This window comes from Scyliorhinus torazame, chromosome 21 (assembly GCF_047496885.1).
Source record: "Scyliorhinus torazame isolate Kashiwa2021f chromosome 21, sScyTor2.1, whole genome shotgun sequence".
Taxonomy (NCBI): domain Eukaryota; kingdom Metazoa; phylum Chordata; class Chondrichthyes; order Carcharhiniformes; family Scyliorhinidae; genus Scyliorhinus; species Scyliorhinus torazame.
Window position 1 is genome coordinate 15822979 of NC_092727.1, and position 26565 is coordinate 15849543.

Genomic DNA, 26565 nt, shown 5'->3' on the forward strand with positions numbered 1-26565 from the left:
ACAGTGACCCAAGCCGGGAATCGAACCGGGGACCCTGGAGCTGTGAAGCAACTGTGCTAACCACTATCCTACCGTGCTGCCCACTGACATTTGTGTTGCAAATTGGCTGGTGGGGTTGCCAAAATAACAATGTTAAATACATTTCAAAATATATAATTAACTGGTAATGAAATGCTTGGAGATTGAGGATGTGGCAAAATGTCACATTTCTTTTCGGTAATTTTTGTAATGGGCAAATTCCCATGTGAAAGCAAAAAATTAATCAATCCAACTCCATCGCTTTTTTAAAAAAATTTAGAGTACCGGATTCATTTTTTTCCAATTAAGGGGCAATTTAGCGCGGCCAATCTACCTAACTGGCACATCTTTGGTTGTGGGGGCGAAACCCACCGCAAACACGGGGAGAATGTGCAAACTCCACACGGACAGTGACCCAGAGCCGGGATCGAACCTGGGACCTCGGCGCCGTGAGGCAGCAGGGTTAACCCACTGTGCCACCGTGCTGCCCTTCAACATGAATAATTTTGACAAGGTTTAATATTTATTTTCTCTTGTAATGGTTTAGAACCATGGTTTAGCACAGGGCTAAATCGCTGGCTTTGAAAGTAGACCAAGGCAGGCCAGCAGCACGGTTCAATTCCCGTACCAGCCTCCCCGAACAGGCGCCGGAATGTGGCGACTAGGGGCTTTTCACAGTAACTTCATTTGAAGCCTATTTGTGATGATAAGCAATTTCCATTTTCATTAAATCGCTAACAGCAGCTTCCAAATGTGTCAAATGTCCACTCACACCCCCCCCACCCCATTAAACTAATGGCTCGGACATGCATGGCCGACATAAATAACTGTTGGAAACTCATTCAATACCAGGTTTTTACAAGCAATCTGCCGTTTAACTGCTGCAAATGTGAAACCTCGATTTTGGCTTGTTCGTGACGCTTTTAAAATCCAAACTTGGTTAATGTCAACGGGAGTAAGGAATGCAAGACAACCACAAATGGTGATGCTGAGGTTGCACACTTGTCATTTCAAATGGCTGGAATAGCATTTTAACATTAAGATTTATTCGCCCTTTTGTTTTGCCAGCAATACTTTGTCCTTACACTCTGTCCCTCCCTAAAAGAGAGAGATAGAGAGACACAGAGAGAGAGAGAGAGACCAACAGACAAACGGAGAAAGCAAGACAGAAAGACAGCAACACAAAGAGCAAGACAGAGAGACCGACAGACAAAGACAGAGAGAGACAGACAGAGAAAGTGAGACAGAGAGAGAGAGAGACACACACAATGAGAGTGAGAGGGAGAGACAGAGAGCATCATTTTCACCAAAAATGACGAAGTGTCAGGTTCTGATTGTTGAAAACCGGAGTGTTTCTCCCCAGAAACACAGCGGAGTTTTCACTACCGGGGCTGGATTCTCCGTCGTCAGGATGCTCTGTTTTGCAAGCAGCCCGGGTGTTTCCTGACGGCATGGGTCTGTCCCACAATGGGAAACCCCATTGGCCAGCCGGTGTAACGGAGCAACCCGCCGGCGGGGTGAAATAGAAATGTGGTGCTTCGGGGCCGAGATTCCAGCCCCAGATCTTCTGACACTTTGTCAAAAAAAGAGCAGGGGGTGTGCTTTGCGGCATCACTCTGACGGGGCAAGGCCTGATAGAGCCGGCAATCCCGGTTACACAGAGATTGGGGCACCACTTTTGAACGGCACCCTGATTGCAAACTGCAGTTAAAGGTCTCCCTCACCCACACCCCAAGGCATCAGGACGCCCAGCAGACAAGGGGAAACCCCCCAACCCTCGAACACAGGCCAACCTACCACCGGGTCACCGCCCCCAAACACCAGGCAGGCATGGTGACCCGACCCCAGCAATGGGGTTCCCAAGAGACACCGCCCCTGGCCTCAACCCCTGGCATTACCAACATGGCAGTGCCAACCTGGCACTGCCAGGGGGCCGTGTCATGGGGCAGCCATGTCCCTCACCACCCGGGGGCTACATTCACCTCTGCACCTAAAAGCATGGTCACCATGATTGGAAACCAGCAGTGATTCCTGCCAGCGTGACATCACACTGGGGGAGGAGCTCTATACAATTCAAGCCACCAAGTTGGGTGTTTGCCTCGATTGGACCAACACTAGTGGAGTGACATTACCCCTGGAAAGTAAACACCGTACAAAACAAACACACAATCTGTTGTGGCTACATGCTACCATTTGACTAAAAAGGTTGCACTCAGGGGTTAGGGCAGGGGTTGGCATCAGCACATGATCAGGATTGAAAATACACTGGAAAATTCCCACGCAAAAGCAAAATAAGTAAATAAATAAATCCAACTCCATCATTAACAGCAGCTTCCAAATGGGGTCAAAGGCCCACTTTTCCGGAATAAATCACCAAACTGACTCGGGCATCGTGCAGCAAAGCCTTTCCATCGAGTTGGAGAGTGCTTTTCACATCGAGAGAGTGACACGGTGGACAGAAGCTGCAGTTCATTGAACTTTACCTTGAGCACTCTAAAAGTCTTCATAAACTCCTCATTTTCTTGGAGGGGCCACTTGATAGGAAGCAGACCCGATCTGTGTCGCTCTGGACTCAGAGGTAAAGTCAGGAGACTTTACACGTAGGAACCCAAGTCCCAAAGACATGCTCGTTAGGTGAATTGGACATTCTGAATTTTCCCTCCGTGTACCCGAACAGGCGCCGAAATGTGGCGACGAGGGGATTTTCACAGTAACTTCATTGCAGTATTAATGTAAGCCTACTTGTGACAATAAAGATTATTATAAAGGATTATCTTGCTGTTGTATAGCCGGAGACACGCTACAAGGTGGCACTGCAGGCTTTTGGAAAGCGTGGAAAGGTAGCACTTTAAGCCTCAGCTCCCTCTCTTCAATTTTCTCCCCTCTTCACCTGAAGCTTCTTACCCGCCTGTGGTCCCACTTGATCGAGTCTATAAGCATTTATCCTTCATGCACAAGACTCGGCTTTGAATTTTGAACAGCTATTTGAAGGTGAACAGATGGATGGGTGATTGGTTTATTGAAAAGTCATCATGGCAGAGGTACCAATTTGTAACAACGATTTAACAAGAAAACCAAAACTTTAATTCGCAACAAATTTATCACCAATTATTAAAATTAAATAGAAAATAAAATATTGCACAATTATGATCATTTCAGTATACAAATAATTACAATTTCTTCCTTAATTTACAGAACATTCACTGCACTTTTATATGTTGTCAGGTTGAGTTGGTGGTGAATGGAACCATAAGGAATGGCGCTACATACAACTTTATCTGGTAGGCACGGTAGCAGTGGTTAGCACTGTTGCTTTATAGCGCCAGGTTCCCAGGTTCGATTCCCGGCTTGGGTCACTGTCTGTGCGGAGTCTGCACGTTCTCCCCGTGTCTGTGTGGGTTTCCTCCGGGTGCTCCGGTTTCCTCCCACAAGTCCCGTAAGATGTGCTGTTAAGTGAATTGGACATTCTGAATTCTCCCTCCCAGTGTACCCGAACAGGCGCCAGAGTGTGGCGACTAGAGGCTTTTCACAGTAACTTCATTGCAGTGTTAATGTAAGCCTCCTTGTGACACTAATTAAGATTATTATTATTGTTATTATTTACATGCAATGATCACAGAGTAACAGCCAGGGGTGTGAAAGACGTATTTTTTCAGTCAAAACTTGTCTGCCAAGCAACTGTTTCAACGTAACTGCATCCACAGCGAGAGCAGCCAACCTGACCCAATCGGGTAAAATCTGGAATATACCGGTCCACGTGGCGACCTCAGAACTCTGGAGGAGCTTGGGCGTGCGTCTCGAAAGACAAAATAATATGGCCTCATCGGCCGGGCTGGAAAGCCCATCATCTACCCCGAGGTTTCACTTCTCTGATCAGTGCGTGGAGGCGGCAGTGCGCACAATGTGGTCAGAGCGAGAAAAAAAATTAGTCTAATCTACTGGTTGTGAAACAAAGTTTTCAATATTCAACGGGCAGGCTCGCATTGCAAATCAAGCTAATAAACTGGAAATCTAGGGCGGCACGGTGACGCAGTGGTTAGCACTGCTGCCTACGGCGCTGAGGACCCGGGTTCGATCCCGGCCACAGGTCACTGTCCGTGTGGAGTTTGCCCATTCTCTCCGTCTCTGTGTGGGTCTCACCCCCACAACCCAAAGATGTGCAGGGAAGGTGGATTGGCCACGCTAAATTGTCCGTTGATTGGAAAAAAATTATTGGGTACTCTAAATTTAAAAAAATAAATAATAATAAACTGGAAATCTGAAAAAAAAACGGTTTGACAGTTAAAAGCTGAACTCGGGGTGGCATGCCAATTGGAATTCTTATTTAGATGGTGCTAAATGAAAAATATCCCGCACAATCCAGACACTGCCCTTTCCAAAGGCGTTTAGAATGAGTTTGCGATCTGGTTTTCCTCCTCATTTAACTGGCAGTTAATTAAAGTCCAGATTGGCTGCAATTTACCGTTCCGCAGGATGGACGTTCATGTGATAGTGTACAGACAGCAGCATAAAAATCTCGTGAAGTAAATCTTTGAAATGCACTCAGTCAATGGCTCCAAGAGCCTTTACCTAATTAGGTTTTCTTATGGGTTGAACTTTACAGGACATTATGAAGTCCCAAAGGAATGAGCCGGGAACAAAAAGGTGCGAGGTTGAGCATGCAAATGCTTTACAGCTAACACACTGGCAAACTGACTGCAGAATATCCTGCTATTTTGCTGAAATAAAGCAAGGTCGGAGCCATTTAAACAACGTTAGCTTTTCCTTAAATTTAACCTGCCAACAAATTGCTAAGTGTCAGCGGTTGATACTATCTTCTGAGTTCAGTTAAGAATGCTACGTTCGGGGGGGGGGGGCGGCACGTGGCACAGTGCTAGGTACTGCTGCCTACGCCTCCGAGGTCCCAGGTTCGATCCCAGCCCTGGGTCACTGTCCGTGTGGAGTTTGCACATTCTCCCCGTGTCTGCGTGGGTCTCACCCCCACAACCCAAAGATGTGCAGGATAGATGGATTGGCCTCGCTAAGTTGCGCCTTAATTGGCAAAAAAAAATTAGATATTCTAAATTTATTTGAAAAAAGAATCCTAAGTTCAAGCCTTACTTCAGAACAATGACAATACAAGCCGACACTTCGGTGCCTTACTGAGGGACTGTTGCATTGTCTGAGGTGCTGTTATTCAGGGGGAATGCTAACCTGGCGGTCCTCTCTGCCTCTTCAGGTAAATGGTGAAAATCCCATGGGACCATCTGAAGAACATAGAACAGTACAGCACAGAACATAGGAGGGAGTAAGTTCTCAAAATGCCATTTATCCCTCAAATGAGTTCGTTTGGCGTTCATGGGATCTTCCCTGCACAAATTAGTTGCTGCGACGGCCTTGATAATGAAACTAGCCACAGTTTGCAAGTAAATCACGAGCTGTAAAGTGCCTGCTTACGTCGTCCTAAGGACAAGGGGTGGGGCTGTTTTGGCGGTGGGATAATAATAATAATAATAGCTTATTGTCACAAGTAGGCTTCAATGAAGTTACTGTGAAAAGCACCCAATTCGGGGAGGCTGGTACAGGAATTGAACCCGCGCTGCTGGCCTTGTTCTGCATTACAAGCCAGCTGTTTAGCCCACTGTGCTAAACCAGCCCCCATGTCCGGTCCTGCTGCACAGAACGCTGTCGACATCGGTGGAACTGGAATCTCCCACTGGCGGCCCACAACCAGCGGAGGGGTCGGAGGCGAGGTGCAAAAACCAGCCCCAAAGCTGCTTCACGAAGGCAGAAACAGCTACAGTTTAAGTTAGCTGGCCTTTTCCCCAAACACCCAAGTATCTTGCTTAGTTTATGATCATAGAATTTACAGTGCAGGAGGAGTCCATTCAGCCCATCGAGTCTGCACCGGCCCTTGGAAAGAGCACCCTGCCCAACCGCACACATCCACCCTATCCCCATAACCCAGTAACCTAATCTAACCTTTTGGATGCTGATGGGCAATTTAGCATATCCAATCCACCTAACTTACACGTCTTTGGACTGTGGGAGGAAACCGGAGCACCCGGACGAAACCCATGCAGACACTGGAGAACATGCAGACTCCGCACAGACAATCACCCAAGGCCGGAATTGAACCTGTGACCCTGGAGCTGTGACGTAGCAGTGCTAACCACTGTGCCGCCGTGCCGCCCCGATCTTACGTCCTGGTGTAGAGCTTGAATCCAGGGCTGAGGTGAAAATTCTAGTCAAGCAATGCTAACACTGGCAGCACGGTGGTGCAGTGGGTTAGCCCTGCAGCCTCACGGCGCCGAGGTGCCAGGTTCGATCCCGGCCCCGGGTCACTGTCTGTGTGGAGTATGCACATTCGCCCAGTGTTTGCGTGGGTTTCGCCCCCACAACACAAAAGATCTGCAGGTTAGGTGGATTGGCCACACTAAATTGCCCCTTAATTGGAAAAATGAATTGGGGTGCTCTAAATTTTTTTAAAAAGCAATGCTAACACCTGCAGTGGACAACCAGCCAAGGAAAATGTTTTGGAGTAAAGTGTTTCTTGTTCATTTAGCTCCTTTGACACTTTAGCTGTTAGATATTCATATTGAAACCTTTGGATCAACTCCTCAGTAGCTTCCAATAGTCCAATACAACTGGCTGGTATCCAGACTGTTTCTGTGGAATTGTTTCATTCCCTTTAATTCTGGCAGCAGAAGGACAAAGCTCCTAAACATTCAGAACTGTTAATCTGTCGTTGGTTAAAAGGGAGGCACAAAAAAGGATTTCCAAGATGGCTATGTAACTCTCTCACCCCCTCTTCAGGATTAACAGCCATTCTTCACTTGGCACCTCCCCATGATGGGCATAGCTACAATCTAAACAAGTAAACTACCCTCAAACCTGTCGCCTAACTTCATAGCAGTGAAAGTTTGATTCTCATTGTGCTCAAGTCTGTTGGTTTTCTGTTCTACAAATAATTCTCTTGTTCAATAGCCACAAAGTGCACATCTGTAATGCTAAGAAGGGGTGATGACAGAGGTATTCTGCGGCCATGGCACGCATGTGATTTTAAACAAGAGAATACTGTTCAGCAACACTATTTGGTATTTCCACAAACGTTACTTATTTTGTATATTAAACTCTATTGTGTCCCACCTTTAATATCTCGCCGCCTCTCCTTAAATGCCAACTTTGTCAAGATCATAGGGCACTCTTCAGTAACTCACCCATAAATTCACAGTTATTAAGAGTAATCCTAGAAAGCGGGTTAAGATTATCTGACTGAGGCAGCACGGTGGTGCAGTGGTTAGCATCGCTGCCTCACGGCACCGAGGTCCCAGGTTCGATCCCGGCTCTGGGTCACTGTCCGTGTGGAGTTTGCACATTCTCCCCGTGTTTGAGTGGGTTTCGCCCCCACAACCCAAAGATGTGCGGGGTAGGTGGATTGGCCACGCTAAATTGCCCCTTAATTGGAAAAAATGAATTGGGTATTCTAAATTTATTTAAAAAAAAGAAAGAATGCAATGTCATTCTAGCTTCTCTCATACTGCGGGAAAATCCATGTGAAAGCGCGAGAAGTGACATAACTCGCTTAACTAACGTTATTCGCTGCACCAGTGTCTGGAGTGGTTGAACTTTCATGTCTGCTGCAGAATGTCGTACATCCAAGGCCGACTCCAGAGCGCACCATCTCGGCTGACACTCCTTTCTGGTACTGAAGGGAGTGTTGCACTGCAAGAGGATGAGGTGTTAAACTGAGATTTTGCCTGTCCTCTGAAGTGAATTCAAAAGAGCCCATGGCGATTAGGAGAGCCAGAGAGGGGCAGCATGGTGGTGCAGTGGTTAGCACTGCGGCCTCACGGCGCCGAGGTCCCAGGTTCGATCCCGGCTCTGGGTCACTGTCCGTGTGGGGTTTGCACATTCTCCCAGTGTTTGTGTGGGTTTCCCCCCCCACACAACCCAAAGATGTGCAGTCTAGGTGGATTGGCCACGCTAAATTGCCCCTTAATTGGGAACAAATGAATTGGGTACACTAAACTTATTTTTAAAAAAGATTATCCGACTGTACGAGGCATCACAGCTGAGCCCAATTCCCGTGTTTCACTGGACACCCGCACATGTATACTTTGTAGCAAGACTCCAAGACTTGACTGCCACGAAAGGTGCTTTCATAACCTGGTCAAGCAGGTTGATTATTAGCCTGTAAATCCTTCCAACACACGCTAATAGCCAGTGATTAATAGCGGGAGAGATTCCGGGTCAGTTCTGTGATGGAAAAAATTTTGGAGCCTTCACCATCACTAGGCTACAACATGCAGGTAAAAGTGCACGTTGCCACAGCAACACTGACCTCCTTTGGCTGGGGAGTTGGTTGGCAGCAATCTGTCCCCCACGAGCATGGGGTTCAATCTCCGTTCCATTCTGGGGTGGATTCGCGACGTGCCCCCTGCCCCTGCAAGGTCGGCGGGGTGCTGTGGGTTGGACTTGCGTTCAGGCAGAGATCTCAAGGAAAGGTAAATTTCCAAGGAAGAAGCATGTTGCTACAAATGAACATGGACCAGTCAAAGAGAAAAGTCTTTGAATGACTGAGGGACAGAGGTAACGGAGGTGTGGGAGTGGAGAGGGAGAGGAGGTAGTGAAAAGAAAACAGGAGGTGAAATATCCTCCATACGGTGGAAAAGATAGAGACTATATAAGACGCAGCTGGGATATTAGCAGGGATACTTTTGAACCAACAAACAAACACATTAAAACTCACTTGTATGTTTTATAGTTTCAACAATTAGGATCTCAAGAATTTCTCTCATTGCTTTACCTCAATAGTAAATGGGCATGATTTTACTTTTGCTCCCTGACCCATAGATTTGATAAATTGGTAATTTATGGTGTACATTGGACAATAACTAAAATTAGTAATGTTTAGAAATAACCATATTTTTCAAATACATTTATTCCTGGCTATTCAATAGCAATACAAAAATACTAAATATAGCCTCAGTTTCTTTAAGAAGAATTTCACTCTGTGCTTTGATAAAGAATAATAAATCGAGCCATGTCAGGCAGTACCATCTTGTTCAGTCTATTTTCTACTTTGCGTTATAGAGGACAACTATTCACTCTATATGACATTCTACTTCATTCCTTCCAACGAATTTTGCTTCAATATCCCTCAGCCCATTCCACACCATTGCTGTTCATTTAACTAGAATGTCAACATCACAAACAGCTTATTTTCCTTCGACATTCTTCTCTTTACTTTCAAAGCTGTCAGCCTCAAAGAATTCGCACTCAATCCTTCTGCCCTTTTAACTGTGCCGTACGCAATCTCTTTTTCAGGTATGTTGTTGCAAGTTCCCTGTTCAGTTCGCTCCAAATTCTTTCCTCAAAATACGTTACCTTCTGGTTTCCAATCCACCTGCGCCATAAAGATTCTCAGGCCAAACTGACCCTTCCCTTTTCTCCCGGAATCCACTGTATCCCGTTTCCCGCGTTGCTGCATTGTCTGGTTTTCTTCAGAACGGCCACCTACTTGGTTCCACTTGCCCCAGCAGCTCGAGTAAATCTCTTATCACTTTTGCACACACCTGCCCTCATCCCTTCCAGAAACACAAAAGGGTTCCCCGTGCCCTTTGACCTTCCAACCCGTTTGGCTTCTGGATTCAACAGATTGTCCTGCACCAATTCTGCCACTTCTATCACAATGCCACCACTGAATACACATTTCCAGCTCCTCCTCATCAACATTTTGAATGGCATCATTTCCTCTGTGGTACTCGAGTGTGAAAAGGTTTTTTCCCACATCCCTTTGCTTCTTTCGCAAATCACTGTGCTTCCCGATCTTGATCCTTTGAGGAATGGGAAGAGTTTCTCCCTGGCTACTCTGCCCAACCCCTTCATGATTTTGAACATCTCTATCAAATCTCATCTTAGTCTTCTTCTCTCCAAGAACAATCCCAATCTCTCCAATCTATCATCATAACTGAAGTTTCTCATCCCTGCAACCATTCTTGTCAACCTCTTCTGCTCCCTCTCCAATGCATTCACATCCTTCCTATAGTGTGGTGTCTAGAACTGTACGCAATATTCCAGCTGATGTTTAACTAGCGTCTTGTATAAGTTCAGCATAAATTCCCTGCTCTTGTACTCAATGCCCCTATTAATAAGGCCAGAATGCTATATGCTTTATTAACTGCTCTCTCCACCAATCCTGGCACCTTCAATGGCTTATGCAAACATACATCCAGGTCGCACTGCTCCTGCACCCTCTTAGAAAATTTTACCCCTTATTTTATATTGTCTCTCCATGTCCTTCCTACCAAAATGCATCACCTCGCACTTTCCTGCATTGAACTTCATCTGCCATCTATCTGCCCACTCCACGAATTGTCTATGCCCTTTTGAAGTACTAGACTGCCCTCTTTAAGTTTTGTATATCTGCAAACCTTGAAACTGTCCCCTGCACACTAAGATCCCTAGATCATAAATATATATCAAAAAGGGGGGGGGGGGTAAAGAGCCCCCCAACCCGGCTGATCACGTGGAATGTGAGAGGGCTGAACGGGCCGATAAAGAGGGCATGGGTACTCGCACACCTTAAGAAACTTAAAGCAGATGTGGTTATGTTACAGGAGACGCATTTGAAACTGATAGACCGGGTTAGACTACGCAAAGGATGGGTGGGGCAGGTGTTTCATTCGGGGCTAGATGCGAAAAACAGGGGGGTGGCTATACTAGTGGGGAAGCGGGTAATGTTTGAGGCAAAGACCATAGTGGCGGATAGTGGGGGCAGATACGTGATGGTGAGTGGCAAATTACAGGGGGAGGCGGTGGTCTTAGTGAACGTATATGCCCCGAACTGGGATGATGCCAACTTTATGAGGCGCATGTTAGGACGTATCCCGGACCTAGAGGTGGGAAAGTTGGTAATGGGTGGAGATTTTAACACGGTGCTGGAACCAGGGCTGGACAGATCGAGGTCCAGGACTGGAAGGAGGCCGGCAGCAGCCAAGGTGCTTAAAGACTTTATGGAGTAGATGGGAGGAGTAGACCCATGGGGATTTAGCAGACCTAGGAGTAAGGAGTTTTCGTTTTTCTCCTATGTCCACAAAGTTTATTCGCGAATAGACTTTTTTGTTTTGGGAAGGGCGTTGATCCCGAAGGTGAGGGGGACGGAGTATACGGCTATAGCTATTTCGGATCACGCTCCACACTGGGTGGACTTGGAGATAGGGGAGGAAAAAGAACGGCGTCCACCCTGGAGAATGGACATGGGACTAATGGCGGATGAGGGTGTGTGTCTAAGGGTGAGGGGATGTATTGAAAAGTACTTGGAACTCAATGATAATGGGGAGGTCCAGGTGGGAGTGGTCTGGGAGGCACTGAAGGCAGTGGTTAGAGGGGAGCTGATATCAATCAGGGCACATAAAGGAAAGCAGGAGAGTAGGGAACGGGAGCGGTTGCTGCAAGAACTTTTGAGGGTGGACAGGCAATATGCGGAGGCACCGGAGGAGGGACTGTACAGGGAAAGACAAAGGCTACACGTAGAATTTGATTTGCTGACAACGGGTACTGCAGAGGCACAGTGGAGGAAGGCACAGGGAGTACAGTACGAATATGGGGAGAAGGCGAGCAGGTTGCTGGCCCACCAATTGAGGAAAAGGGGAGCAGCGAGGGAAATAGGGGGAGTGAGGGATGAGGAGGGAGAGATGGAGCGGGGAGCGGAGAGAGTGAATGGAGTGTTCAAGGCATTCTATGAAAGATTATATGAAGCTCAGCCCCCGGATGGGAAGGAGAGAATGATGTGTTTTCTGGACCAGCTGGAATTTCCTAAGGTGGAGGAGCAGGAGGAGGTGGGACTGGGAGCACAGATCGAAATGGAGGAAGTAGTGAAAGGAATTAGGAGCATGCAGGCGGGGAAGGCCCCGGGACCGGATGGATTCCTAGTTGAATTTTACAGGAAATATGTGGACTTACTCGCCCCGCTACTGATGAGAACCTTTAACGAGGCGAGGGAAAGGGGACAGCTGCCCCCGACTATGTCAGAGGCAACGATATCGCTTCTCCTAAAGAAGGAAAAAGACCCGCTGCAATGCGGGTCCTAGAGGCCTATTTCCCTCCTGAACGTAGACGCTAAGATTCTGGCCAAGGTAATGGCAATGAGGATAGAGGATTGTGTCCCGGGGGTGGTCCATGAGGACCAAACTGGGTTTGTGAAGGGGAGACAGCTGAATACGAATATACGGAGACTGCTAGGGGTAATGATGATGCCCCCACCAGAGGGGGAAGCGGAGATAGTGGTGGCGATGGATGCCGAGAAAGCATTTGATAGAGTGGAGTGGGATTATTTGTGGGAGGTGTTGAGGAAATTTGGCTTTGGAGATGAGTATATTAGATGGGTACAGCTGCTGTATAAGGCCCCGATGGCGAGCGTGGTCACGAATGGACGGGGGTCTGCGTATTTTCGGCTCCATAGAGGGACGAGGCAGGGATGTCCTGTCCCCATTATTGTTTGTACTGGCGATTGAGCCCCTGGCAATAGCATTGAGGGGTTCCAGGAAGTGGAGGGGAGTACTCAGTGGAGGAGAAGAACACCGGGTATCTCTGTATGCGGACGATTTGTTGTTGTATGTGGCGGACCCGGCGGAGGGGATGCCAGAGATAATGCAGATACTTGGGGAGTTTGGAGAATTTTCAGGATACAAACTGAACATGGGGAAAAGTGAGTTGTTTGTGGTGCATCCAGGGGAGCAGAGCAGAGAAATAGAGGACTTACCGCTGAGGAAGGTAACAAGGGACTTTCGCTACTTGGGGATCCAGATAGCCAAGAATTGGGGTACATTGCATAGGTTAAATTTAACGCGGTTGGTGGAACAGATGGAGGAGGACTTCAAGAGATGGGATATGGTATCCCGGTCATTGGCAGGGAGGGTGCAGGCGGTTAAAATGGTGGTCCTCCCGAGATTCCTCTTTGTGTTTCAGTGCCTCCCGGTGGTGATCACGAAGGCTTTTTTCAAAAGGATTGAGAAGAGTATCATGAGTTTTGTTTGGGCCGGGAAGACCCCGAGAGTGAGGAAGGGATTTTTGCAGCGTAGTAGGGATAGGGGGGGGCTGGCACTACCGAGCCTAAGTGAGTACTACTGGGCCGCCAATATCTCAATGGTATGTAAGTGGATGGGAGAAGAGGAGGGAGCGGCGTGGAAGAGATTGGAGAGGGCGTCCTGCAGGGGGACTAGCCTACAAGCTATGGCGACGGCGCCGTTGCCATTCTCGCCGAAGAAATACACCACAAGCCCGGTGGTGGTGGCTACTCTGAAAATTTGGGGGCAGTGGAGACGGCATAGGGGAAAGACGGGAGCCTCGGTGTGGTCCCCGATATGAAATAACCATAGGTTTGCTCCGGGGAGAATGGATGGGGGATTTGGAACATGGCAAAGAGCAGGAGTAACACAATTGAGAGATCTGTTTGTAGATGGGACGTTTGCAAGTCTGGGAGCGCTGACCGAAAAATATGGGTTGCCCCAAGGGAATGCATTCCGGTATATGCAACTGAGGGCTTTTGCGAGGCAACAGGTGAGGGAATTCCCGCAGCTCCCGACGCAGGAGGTGCAGGACAGAGTGATCTCAAAGATATGGGTGGGGGACGGTAAGGTATCAGACATATATAGGGAAATGAGGGACGAGGGGGAGATTATGGTAGATGAGCTGAAAGGGAAATGGGAAGAAGAGCTGGGGGAGGAGATTGAGGAGGGGCTGTGGGCTGATGCCCTAAGTAGGGTAAACTCATCGTCCTCGTGTGCCAGGCTAAGCCTGATACAATTTAAGGTGTTACACAGGGCGCATATGACTGGAGCACGGCTCAGTAAATTTTTTGGAGTAGAGGATAGGTGTGCGAGATGCTCGAGAAGCCCAGCGAATCACACCCACATATTCTGGTCATGTCCGTCACTACAGGGGTTTTGGGTGGGGGTGACAAAGGTGCTTTCGAAGGTGGTGAGGGTCCAGGTCGAACCAAGCTGGGGGTTAGCTATATTCGGGGTTGCAGAAGAGCCGGGAGTGCAGGAGGCGAAAGAGGCTGATGTTTTGGCCTTTGCGTCCCTAGTAGCCCGGCGCAGGATACTGTTGATGTGGAAGGAAGCCAAGCCCCCGGGTGTGGAGACCTGGATAAATGACATGGCAGGGTTTATAAAGCTGGAACGGATTAAGTTCGTCCTAAGGGGATCGGCTCAAGGGTTCACCAGGCGGTGGCAACTGTTCGTCGAATACCTCACAGAAAGATAGAGGGAATGGAAAAGAAGAAGACAGCAGCAGCAACCCGGGGGGGGAGGAGAGAGAGAGGAACCAGAAGGACTCTCAGGGAGGTTAGTGTATAAGTATAATATGTATAGGTTGTTGTTATAGGTAATTGTATACTGGACTGTTGAATTGTATTTTTGGAGAGTATTTATTTGGGACAAGGCAGTTGCCATTTAGTTTTGTTTTTTTAATTTTGATGTTGTTTATATATTATTTATTTCTTGTTTAAAAAACTGGCCATTGTTATTTATATTGTTATATTATGGTGTAAAAGATACACAATGTACTGTCATGGTTGGCCAAAGATTTTGAATAAAATATATTTTTTAAAAATATATATAGATCAATATATCAGGAAAAACAAGGTCCCAATGCCGACCCCCCTGGGGATCAACACTACAAACCTTCCTCCAGCCCAAAAATGTCGTCGACCATTATTTTCTGCTGACGTTATTCAACCAATATCCTTGATCTGGTCTCTACAATTCAACCATATTACTCCCCAAATCCTAGAGTCCGTATCTTGCATATTAGCCTTTCTGTGGCACCTTATCAAATGTCTTTTGGAAAAGCAAATACAATACATCGATTGGCTCGCCTTCCAACAAGATTAAAGCCATATCGCAACGCTGGAAATTTGTAAAATACTCACAAGTATTCTTCTTTCATTTTCTAAAATCTTATTCATAATGACCTGGAGTGTTTATCCATGAACCATTTTATCCCCTCCTGCCGTGATCTCAAGCTTTAAATAAATGGCAAGTTTTGAAGTACAGATCATCAATTTGCAAACTTACAATGCTCCTCATCATTTTATCGCCACTGCTGAAGGTGACCGCTAACATGGAGGCACACTCCTCGGCATAGAACGGCATGCGTCCTTCCTCATCTACCGCTCCTGGATCGGGACAGAACAAAGGGAGACACAATTAAAGCCAATGGCCTTAAGAAACTTCTGATCAGCAAGAAATACACCAGGAACGAAATCCCAACACATCATAGTCTAGAAGGAGCTAAATACCAAATGCATTCTTTTGCTTATAGCCTCTAGAGAACTGGTCATTAGCAGTTTCCAGGATTGAATCTATTAAAATAGTTTGCATAAAAATGCAAGCTATAACAGCAACGCAACCAGAGACGATGCAGAAGATTTACGTTCAAAGGAACAGCAATCTCTCTAACTCAATCATTCCCTCTAGCCCGACTACCCTCCAAGAGTAGATCTGGCCTCAAGGAGGAATTTTAATGACTTCATCATTGATAGCTGAGCCTTCAGCTGGTCTACAAGGAGAGCAGCCAGCGTGACCGACCTATAATCTTATGGTCATAATCCCTCCCTTGCAGCAACCCTTTGGCCGGAGAGCAGTACAGTAAGGAAAATTGGTCATTTGTGCACTTTGTTTCGTCGATTGTTTGAAAAGGACTTTTTAAGTGTTTGAATCAATTGTAACTTGCTTGAAAAGGTCCATGTGAGCTGACAACTTTTGACCTGGAAGCGGTATTAGTTAGAAGAGCGCACCTTAGTAAAACACGCACAAGCAGGTTCTTCCTGGAGGTGCAAAGGTGTCAGGGGGACCAGCCAACCACACCTACATGTTCTGATCCTTCTCCAGACTCAGGAGTTCTGGACAGCCAATTTTGAGGCCGTGTCCAGGGTTGTGGGGGTCAAGATGGAGTCGTGCCCACCTGTGATGGTCGTCGGGGTGTCACAGCATCCGGAGCTCTACACAGGGAGGTGGGCGGACACCCTGGCCTTCGCCTTACTGATTGTCAGGCGGAGACTTCTGTTACGTTGGAAGTCGGCAGCACCACCCAGGGCCTCAGAGTGGTTCTCAGACTTGGCTGCGTTCCTGAGACTAGAGGAGATAAAATTCTTGGGCAGAGGGTCCGAGGAGAGTTTCCACGACACATGGAAGAAGTTCGCAAACCTCTTTCAGGAGACAGGAAAAGTGCAGTTTTTTACAGTTGTTTATTAAGTTGCTGTTGCTTGATTTGTTCTTTTGTGTTTTTGCCAGTGGCTCTGTCTCTTGTCGTGTGTCTGGGTGACACTGTAAAGCAGGGCGGAGAAAGCCAAAGATGGGGTTAGAGCAGTGATTGTGAAGTGGACAATCTTACTGGTGCTACTTCAGCCAACCAGACCCCTTAATGGGGTTTATTAAAGGAACGGATAAGAGGGTCTCTGGGGAGTTTGTGTCATCAAGCCTGTCGTGTGCGGGAGTGTGCCATTCAGGTGAGGCGGTCTCGGGAAGAAGCTCGGATGGAATACCGCTGCCGGTGAATGCGAGTCGAGGGCCAAATCGATTGAGTGGGAAACGAGAGACACGATGATAATCTAACACTCACGCGCACTGGTGCTTCAATCTGCACCACAGGGAGAGGATGCTCAAAGGGCAACAAAGGTAATATATTTTCTTCATTTTGGCACGAGTTATGTTCCGAAACTGCAGCCTTTCCACCGATCTCACTCCCTCATTGGCAGTGTGGCAATGGCACAGCCCAAAGCAGAATTTTTCTTTTCCCGAAGTTGCTATTATGAACACTCTCCCCTCCCCTCCCCTCCCCCCCCCATTGGAGGGTGCTACCCTCTTGGACAGCATGCATGGCATGCTATATTTCCATGCAGAGCACAAAATAAAACCACAGAACACTGCAAATATACTAGTCATTCAGCATCTGCGAGCGACAGAGGGAAGGAAAGATAGGTTAACATTGTGAGTGGAGGGCGGCACGTGGCGCAGTGGTTAGCACTGGGACTACAGTACTGAGTACCCGGGTTCGAATCCTGGCCCTGGGTCACTGCCCGTGTGGAGTTTACACATTCTCCCCGTGCCTGCGCGGGTTTCACCCCCACAACCCAAAGATGTGCAGGTTAGGTGGATTGGCCACGCTAAATTGCCCCTGAATTGGGAAAAAAAAATAATTGGTACTCTAAATTTATTTTTTTTAAAACATTGTGAGTGGGATTCCACTCAAAGCATTAACTTCCCTTGTCCTTTGCGACGCTGTGCGTATGTAACGTATCCTGTTTTTAATTTCAGATTTATATTTTATTTTTCTCACTTCTGGTCTTAAAAGTCAATCCACGAGCTGAAAGCCTCATTTCCCTTGTGATTAATACTGAACAACCTGGGGAATATGGACGGTGGGTTCCGAACATGGCGGAGACCTAGGATTGAGAGGATGGGGGATCTGTTCTTGGAAGGGAGCTTCCCGAGCATGAGGGCGCTAGAGGAGAAATTTGGGCTGGCGAGAGGGAATGATTTCAGGTACTTGCAGGTGCGGGACTTTCTACGCAGACAGATTCCATCCTTCCCACGCCTGCCACTTAGGGGGATCCAGGACAGGGTAGTCTCCAGTGGATAGGTGGGGGAGGGGAGGGACTCAGATATATATAAAGAACTTATGGGGGCAGAGGAATCGCAGACCGAGAAGCTGAAGCTTAAGTGTGAAGAGGAGCTCGGGGGTGAGGTGGAAGAGGGCTTATGGGCGGAGGCGTTGAGCAGGGTAAACGCGACCACAACATCCGCCAGGCTCAGCCTGATTCAATTTAAGGTTGTCCACCGGGCCCACATGACAGTGGCCTGGATGAGTAAATTCTTTGGATTGGAGGACAGATGCGCCAGATGTTCAGGAGGACCAGTGAACCATGTCCACATGTTCTGGGCATGTCCAAAACTCAGGGGGTACTGGCAGGGATTCGCGGACGTTATGTCCCGGGTACTGAAAACAAGGGTGGTGATGAGTCCAGAGGTGGCAATTTTGGGGGTTTCGGAGGACCCGGGAGTCCAGGAGGAGAGAGAGGCAGACGTTTTGGCCTTTGTTTCCCTGGTAGCCCGACGACGAATTCTGCTGGCCTGGAGGAACTCAAAGCCCACAAAGTCGGAGGCCTGGCTATTGGGGGGGTTAGGGCAACGTAGATTAGGGGGTTAGTTAGGCGGGTCCTTGTAAGAGGGGAGCTGATTTTTGCACTATGTTGATTGTTCTTTGCACACTGTTTTGTATTGTTGTTGTTTACTATGCCAAAATGCCTTAATAAAATTGTTTATCAAAAAAAACCTGAAGAACCTAATTGAGGGGATCCAGACAGTTCACCCTTCACACAAATTGATCACCTTCACAAAGTCTTCACCCCAGTTGGCAGCGGATTTGTCGATCATGGAATTGCCACAACAGGGTTTAACAATTACTTCAGGGCACTTTGGCTGGCGATTTATGACAGAGCAAGTTAAAAATAACCACTCTCTTTGCCATGGCTTAGTCCCAGTGGATACTTCACCATGTTTAAATATTTACTTGTACATTCAAGGAAAAGGTCCAGAAGGGCGATAGATTTATAGGCCGTTAGACGAGCACATTTACAACGGATTGATCTCACACTTGGAACACTGGCTGGGGGAATAATAAAAATGTCATCCATGCTGAAAGATAAGACAAAATAAAGGAGATCTATAGGCGGCGAAGTGACCATAGATTGTAATTTTCACAAGAATTAACAATTCTATATACACTTTGTTCAGGTAAGCTTTAAAGCTTGATTAAACTGAAACTAGCAATTTGTATGGAAAAAAATAATCAAAAGACACTTTTATAGTGCACTATTTTCAATGGAGATAAGGGATAGGGTTGGTTTATTGCCCAGTTGCCATTTAACAATGCATTAATTTAAAAAAAACCTCAATATTACAAAAAGGTCTCAAACTGGAGTTCAGATATTCATTAATATCTAGTGGTTTGGGTGGACAGCTGGATGGTGATCGCTGGTTGCATTTAAATTATCTTTATTTGAACTTGGGACAACAGGGAACTGGGCGGCTCGGTTGGCTGACTGTGCGGCAGTTTGCACTTCCTCCCAGTGTCGGCGTGGGTTTCCTCCGGATGCTCCAGTTTTCTCCCACCGTGCAACGATGTGCAGTTTAGGTGGATTGGCCATGCTAAATTGCCCCTTAGTTTCCGAAAGGTCAGGTGGGGTTACTGGGTTGCGGGGATAGGGTGGAGGCGTGGGCTCTTTCCGAGGGTCCGGTGCAGACTCGATGGGCCGAATGGCCTCCTTCTGCACTGGAGGGATTCTATGAAAACAAAGCGTAAAAACACCACAGTGGAGGGGTGCTACTGTAGGCGATTCAGGAGTCTGCTAAGCTCATTGTGAAAGAGAAATTGCACGGACACATCAGGAGATGACTTTCTAAAGGTCGGGTGGTGTTTCTGGAACTGCAGCACCCTCGTTGACCAAAGCCACATCTAATCTGGGTAGGTTTGGTGATGTAGGGGGAGGAATAAAGTTACATTTTTAAATTAGGACTTTTGAAAAGGGAGGAAATGGTAGCCTTAAAATGGTTCGACCTGGTCCATCAAATAATCAGTCACTGATCAGCACCTAAAAAACTATTAAACAATAAAAAAATACAACCTTGCGATGGTTTATAGAAATGACAAGTTAGGGGCAGTAGAGTTTTTTTTTTTTAAAAGAAAGGATTGGCCGAAGATCCATAGGTTTTTTTTAAAAAAGAGCAGTCATTTAGGGAGCAGGTGGTGATGGTTCAATACCAGCAGTGAGATCATAGAACCATAAGAAACCCTACAGTGCAGCTGGAGCGGCATGGTGGCACAGTGGGATTGCGGGGATAGGGTGCTCTTTCAGAGGGTCGATGCAGACTCAATGGGCCAAATGGCCTCCTTCTGCACTGTAGGGATTCTTTTGGAGGCCACTCAACCCATCGAGTCTATACCGATGCTCCAAAAGAGCACCCCATCTAGGCCCACTCTCCAGCCCTATCCCCATAAATCCACCCAACCTTTGGACACTAAGGGACAATTTATCATGACCAATCCACCTAACCCGCATATTTTTGGACTGTGGGGGGAAACCGGAGCACCCGGAGGAAACCCACGCACACACGGGGAGAACGTGCAAACTCCACACAGATAGTCACCCAAGGCTGGAATCGAACACGGGCTCCTGGCGTTGTGAGGCAACAGTGTTAACCACTGTGTCACTGTGAACAGCAGGAGGAATATCATATCAGTAAATAAACCATGCCGAGATATGGGCTCATACAGAATTAACAGCCTGCTTTAATCGTGCTATTTTGTGTTTTTGCATCGACTTGGAAAACATTATCAAGGTTTTAATTTCAAACCAAGAAAAAGCAACAGAGAGATTAGGAATCAAATCCCCAAAATGAGGATCAACAATTGCCCTGTGAACCTTCGTGGAGAGGGGACTGGGCACAGTGAAAAACAGAGCTGCTATTGGCCAATATCACCCACATTGGGAATTCACTGCTCTGAAAGTCACAGCATGAGTGATGCAAAATTGGTGTCACGTCTACACTTCTCCGACCATGTTGAGGCAATGTATTCGCTCTCTTAACATGACTGACTGTCCAGTGATGGAAAAGAGAACATTTCTTCCTGCTCAGAGCAGAGGTGATGTGGTTGGTCGCTATGTAGGTGATGTATTCCCCCCATTAACTTCTTAACACAACTGAAAACCCCACACCACGTTTATACATTATGTTGCCCTCAGCAGAAACGTAAAGCACAATTCAACTACCGCGTTGTGCCCGGTGTTGATCCGGACAATCCACGTGAATAGCGGGAAAGGCCGAAATTGAGATTCACGCCATGCGCGAATCATTTTGTGATTCACCCACCTGCTCCTGATGGGGGGTTCCAGATCACGTCCAAAAATGGCGAGAATATCATTAACCCTCATTTCAATCTCATTAATGAGATTGAAGTCGAATGCAGCGGCATTCCGGGAATTACCCGACTCACCAGCGGGAAGTCACGCAAGCGTCGTTTAGTCCTCCGTTTCAAAAATGGTAAGCTGGCGCAATGGCTACTGAGGGCAAGTGAGGTGGTGAGTAGCCCTTTCAATTTTTTGGCATGTTGCCCCGGTATTCGGGGAGGGGTGGGGGGCGGGAACACCCCTCACAGGGTTGGGCTTGGTCAGGGGGCTGGACCATTTTGAGGGGGTGAGTGGCTTTGTATCTATGAGGCCTTCAAGCCATCCTTAAATATTGTAGAGACCCATAACAGGAACAACCACAGCTGCAGCCTGTCTGTCCTCCCAAACTCTTCCAGGACAGAGCCCTGCTGTGGCTTCTAAACGGAAATTCAATTTCACTCCCTTTGACTGTGAGCAGCCTCTAGCTTCAGAGCTGCAGGCTATTTCAAATGAAGAGTTAACCTTCTTAGATGTGAAACCACGTCACAGCTGCAGGTTGTGTTTGCTGCTGCTCCTGCCTGCAGATTCTTGGAGGCTACTGTTGCTGTTTCCTTCCTTTTCTATTGCCGGAAAGAAGGACAATTGTTTTTCTAAGATACCTCGATCCTGGAATACTGGGCTCAGGGGGACGTACGAAGCGTGAAGACAATCCGATTTGAAGCAAGAAGACGCTGTGGAACCTGGTGTGCATTAGGTCATTGATCCAAATGGGCCACCTGATGACGCCGTTGAAGAAATGCTGTCGCAGATTGCTGATGCTTTTGTTGCTGGTGTGGTGAGTGCTGCGTGGAGCATGCATGTCAACACGGGTTAAACATGCTGGAAGTCACAGGTGTTCAACTGCACCTTGAACGCCAGTGGAATGTGTGGATGCCAGGATTTGGTTCCGGTGAGATTGGGCCGTGTGGGAGGGGCCTGCACAGCTGTGGCTCCTGGACGGAGAATGGCACTGATAGGTGGATGAAGTAACATTGTGATGGACGGATCATATCTTTGACAAAGCTCTGGACATGATGATTCAGGCTCAGGCTCCATTTCTGTTGAGGAATCTGCAAGGGGTGATACTGTGTGTTTGCTTGTTCTTTTGTGAACATTTGCTGACGTAACTTTGTATTGGTATCAATGTGGAATGGTGACATTTACATTTCCTTTTGTTCAATGGTTAGTGTGTTATGTAGAATGTTACGCAGTTGATTTTCAAATCTTTGTTGCTGTTAACCGTTTAATAAATATTCTCAACTCTCAAGTGCCTCTTCAAGGGCACAGGTGCCATGTCTCAGAGGATGATTAGTGCGCTACATGTCCGGCAAACTTTGATGTCTGAACTATAGGAGTGTCAACACCATGGAGGCAGCTGCCAACAATCAAACATAGAGCTGGGCTTCAGCACCGAGGATCCTCTTGCGACCAAAGGTTAAGTGTGTGGATGAGCGGAGGGAAGCTGAGCACAGCTTCCCTAATGTTCCTGGCATTCTAGTGTCTAGGGGCTCCTGATTTGGCTGGGGAGTGTGTTTGCCGGCACAACTGGCTCGCTGGATCGCACTCAAGAGAAGCAGGACGCACAAGGCTGGGGCAGGCTTGAGGGATTTGAGGGTCCCGGGAAGGAAGCCCTAACTTTTTTTAATTTAAATTTTTTTTTTTTTTTTTTTTTTATTTAAAAAAAAATTTAGTGTACCCAATTCATTTTTTTCCAATTAAGGGGCAAGTTAGTGTGGCCAATCCACCTCCCCTGCACATCTTTGGGTTGTGGGGGTGAGACCCGCGCAGACACGGGGAGAATGTGCAAACTCCACACGGACAGTGACCCAGAGCCGGTATCGAACCTGGGACGTCGGCGCCGTGAGGCAGCAGGGCTAACCCACTGCGCCACCGTGCTGCCCCAAGGAAGCCCTAACTGATTGTCGGTCTCCCTCCTTCTCCAACTCCTCACAGATACAACAACGTCTGCTGGAAATCGACCCTGCAATGGCTGCCCTCGCGTTGCTTGTGGCAGCTGAGGCGGGCAGATGTGGAGACTGCAGCAAGGCCAGCACAGGCTGGAGGCGGCACCCGATGTGCGGGGGCCCACCGCACACCCTGACGACCCGACTGCCCGTCTACCCGAGGAGGGACCCAGAAGGGGAAGCCAGCGAAGTCACAAGGTGTACGGGCATCATTGGTGATTCAATGAGCTGATGGACACCATGCGCCGCAGAAGACTGCGTCTCAGCAGAGAGACCTCCTCGGGAATTTGCCACCCTGTGAAGGAGGAGGAAACCTGCTCCCAGTGGCCATGAGGGTCACTGCGGCGCTGAACATTTCTGCCATTGGGTCATTCCAGGGCTCAAGCGGGAACCTGTGTGACATGTCCCAATCCTCTGCCTACAAGTGCATCCCCTGGGAGGTTAGAGTTGTTCTGTATGCCCGGGCATACAACCAAAATGTTTCTTGAAAGAAAAGATAAACCTTTCACACACAAATTAAAAGATGCAGAGTTAGAAAAATCTCACAAAACAACCCTCAAAACTATCTTTTCCAGCCCTGACAGATTCTTAACCACAAAATCCAGGAAATGTTACCCAACTATGAAATTGTTTCCGTTCTATGCAGAAAAATAATCCGCGACTTCCCAGAGTAAACCCACGATGGTGCTTCGCCAGGACAAGTACTTGTCCCCAAACCAGAATTGCTTTTCTTCAATTGCAAGACTTTCACAGCTTGTTCAGCACACTCCAAACACACAAAAACAGAAAACACTGAGCAATCTCAGCAGGTCTGACAGCATCTGTGGAGACAAAAAGGGGGCTAACGTTGCGAGTCTGGGCGACTCTTTGTCGAAGCACAGGAGGTGGCTTTCAGCTAAAACATCCCCACAGCAACACCCTGCAGCTGAAGCCCTGTTGTCAAGAATTCCCTTTTCACCCCTTTCATCTTATTTTCCCATTGTCTTCAAATATTTATTTGAAAACTCGGATTCCCAAACATTAAAAACGTCCTAGTTCCCATTTTGCCACTATTCATAGAATTAGAATCATAGCATTTACAGTGCAGAAGGAGGCCATTCGGCCCATCGAGTCTGCACCGGCTCTTTGAAAGAGCACCCTACCCAAGCCCACACCTCCACCCTATCCCCATAACCCAGTAACCCCACCCAACACGAAGGGCAATTTTGGACACTGTGGGCAATTTATCATGGCCAATCCACCTAACCTGCACATCTTTGGACTGTGGGAGGAAACCGGAGCACCCAGAGGAAACCCACGCACACACGGGGAGAACGTGCAGACTCCGCACAGACAGTGACTCAAGCCGGGAATCGAACCTGGGACCCTGGAGCTGTGAAGCAATTGTGCTCACCACTATGCTACCGTGCTGCCCATGGGTCAATAACATTTGAAAATGCCTGCTCCTGGCTGCATCACAGCCTGGTATCGCAATTGCTCCGCAAGAAACTTCAGAGAGTCGTGCACACAGCCCAGTCCATCACACAAACCTGCCGCCCATCCATTGACTCCATCTACACCTCCCGCTGCCTGGGGAAAGTAGGCAACATAATCAAAGACCCCTCCCACCCAGCTTCCTCACTCTTCCAACTTCTTCCAATTGGGCAGGAGATACAAAAGTCTGAGAACACGCACGAACAGAGTCAAAAACAGCTTCTTCCCCACTGTTACCAGATTCCCAAATGACCCTCTTATGGACTGACCTGATTAAAACTACACCCCTGTATGCTTCACCCAATGCCGGTGTTATGTCGTTACATTGTGTGCCTTCTGTTGCCCTATTATGTATTTTCTTTTATTTCCTTTTCTTTTCGCGTACTTAATGATCTGTTGAGCTGCTCGCAGAAATATACTTTTCACTGTACCTCGGTACACGTGACAATAAACAAATCCAATCCGTTTACCCATGAATCTCCTGTACGGTGCAAATGTTCTTTGTCAGCATTGAAAAGTCCGTGAAATGCAATAGCTGCACCTCAATTTCATCACTTATGCCCAAATGCAAATTTCAAATCTACTCTTTACTTGCAGGTTAACACCCACCATTAGTCCACATGCAAAAATATAACACCTTTCATCCCTCAACCGCAAGAGATAATCTGGCTCTAATAGCCGCTCCTTTGATTAACCCTAGACACACACAGGCAGGGTTTACCCTTAAATATACAGAATACATACGTAAACACAAAAATATAAAAGTATGCACATATCGTCACAATGGATACACAACTATCTTTGCTCCTCCACAATTCCTAGCATCAGCACTAATTAAATATTCCGACGTTTCTTTGTTAGACACAAGTGAAGGACCTCTCACTTCTCCGCATTGAATGCCATCGGTTGTCGTTTTACCCACTCACTTAGTCTTCCAGCAAGCACTACAGACAAGAATCGTCTGTACTCTCCAACAAAGAATATTTATTTGTCAAAGGGATGTGGGCATTGCTGGCTAGGCCAGAATTTATTGGCCATTCCTAATGGCCCTGGAGATTCCCTATTGAGTAATAAGGAATAAATCAAACTCTATTATTTAGGCTAATAAACTCCTTTGAAGAGGGTGGAGAAGTAGCTCCACGTTTGAAGGTTCTGATTGTGAATTTGGGAGTGGTGCAAAATCCCAGCGGAACATGACTGTTCCGATTCTGCTAGGGTCATGGAAATGTCATCAAACAAAGCAATTGTTCGAACAGTGTACTGTGCTGCAGTTCGGTTAGATTATCTGGCAAGTCGGAAAGAAAATATCAACGGAACTTTTCATTTTCCCAAGGCGGAAAGAATCCAAAACGCAACATTCTGGACATTGTATGCAGTTCCAGAATTAGTGCAGACATCATTTCCAACTCGCCCTTTAAACAAGAAGATCGGCAGTCAACTTAACGTAAATCACTCCGCGCAACAATGGGTGCGATTAAACTAAATGGGAACAAAGTCCCATAGCGAGCGCCTTTAGCCACGTGTTTTACAGCGCTAAGAAACATAACGTTATCGAGCGTCACTTGGGTTAGGTACGGGGCCTCACTGGGAACACCCAGCCATGACAGCACATAGCCCCGTTTTGTACACAGCGAAGCTCTGCTTGCTTGAACTCCTCAGTGTAGCGAGAGATCTGATCTCTGGAGCCTCCAAGGCAACCCCTGACCCCCCCCTCCCAAGCCCCAACTCACTATGAGGGGTCCCCTGGCCCCCACACAGCCCCTCCCCAACACCCGCACGCAGGACACACTCAGCGTGCTGGGCACCATGCAGAAAATGCCAGCATGGCACCTTGGCAATGCCAACCTGGTACCCTGACAGTGCCCTTGCCGGCTGACAGTGCCACCCAGGCACCTTGGCACTGCCAGGCTGGCACACAGATGATGCTGCCCAGGCCATGCCAGGGTGACACAAGCACTGGCAGGGTACCATCCTGCTCAAAGGGCATGCGCCTGGGGATGTCCGATCCTCTGGGAGACCCCCACGAGTGATGTTCTGTCTGGTCCCTGCTTGTGAAAACCAGTACTGAACTGCGCCCACCCGCGGGGTCTCCGAGGCAAAGGAGAGTGATCCCACCGGGTCCGGTGCCTCAGGAAA

General features: G+C 47.6%; 1 protein-coding gene across 1 annotated transcript in view; it reads right to left on the bottom strand.

The window, feature by feature from the left end:
- LOC140398196 (proprotein convertase subtilisin/kexin type 7-like) overlaps nt 1–26565 on the bottom strand; it is a 261903-nt gene that overhangs the window by 143515 nt on the left and 91823 nt on the right. The window contains 2 exon segments of the mRNA XM_072486557.1: nt 3742–3756; nt 15081–15181. Of these exon segments, the coding sequence (XP_072342658.1) occupies nt 3742–3756; nt 15081–15181 (116 nt within the window).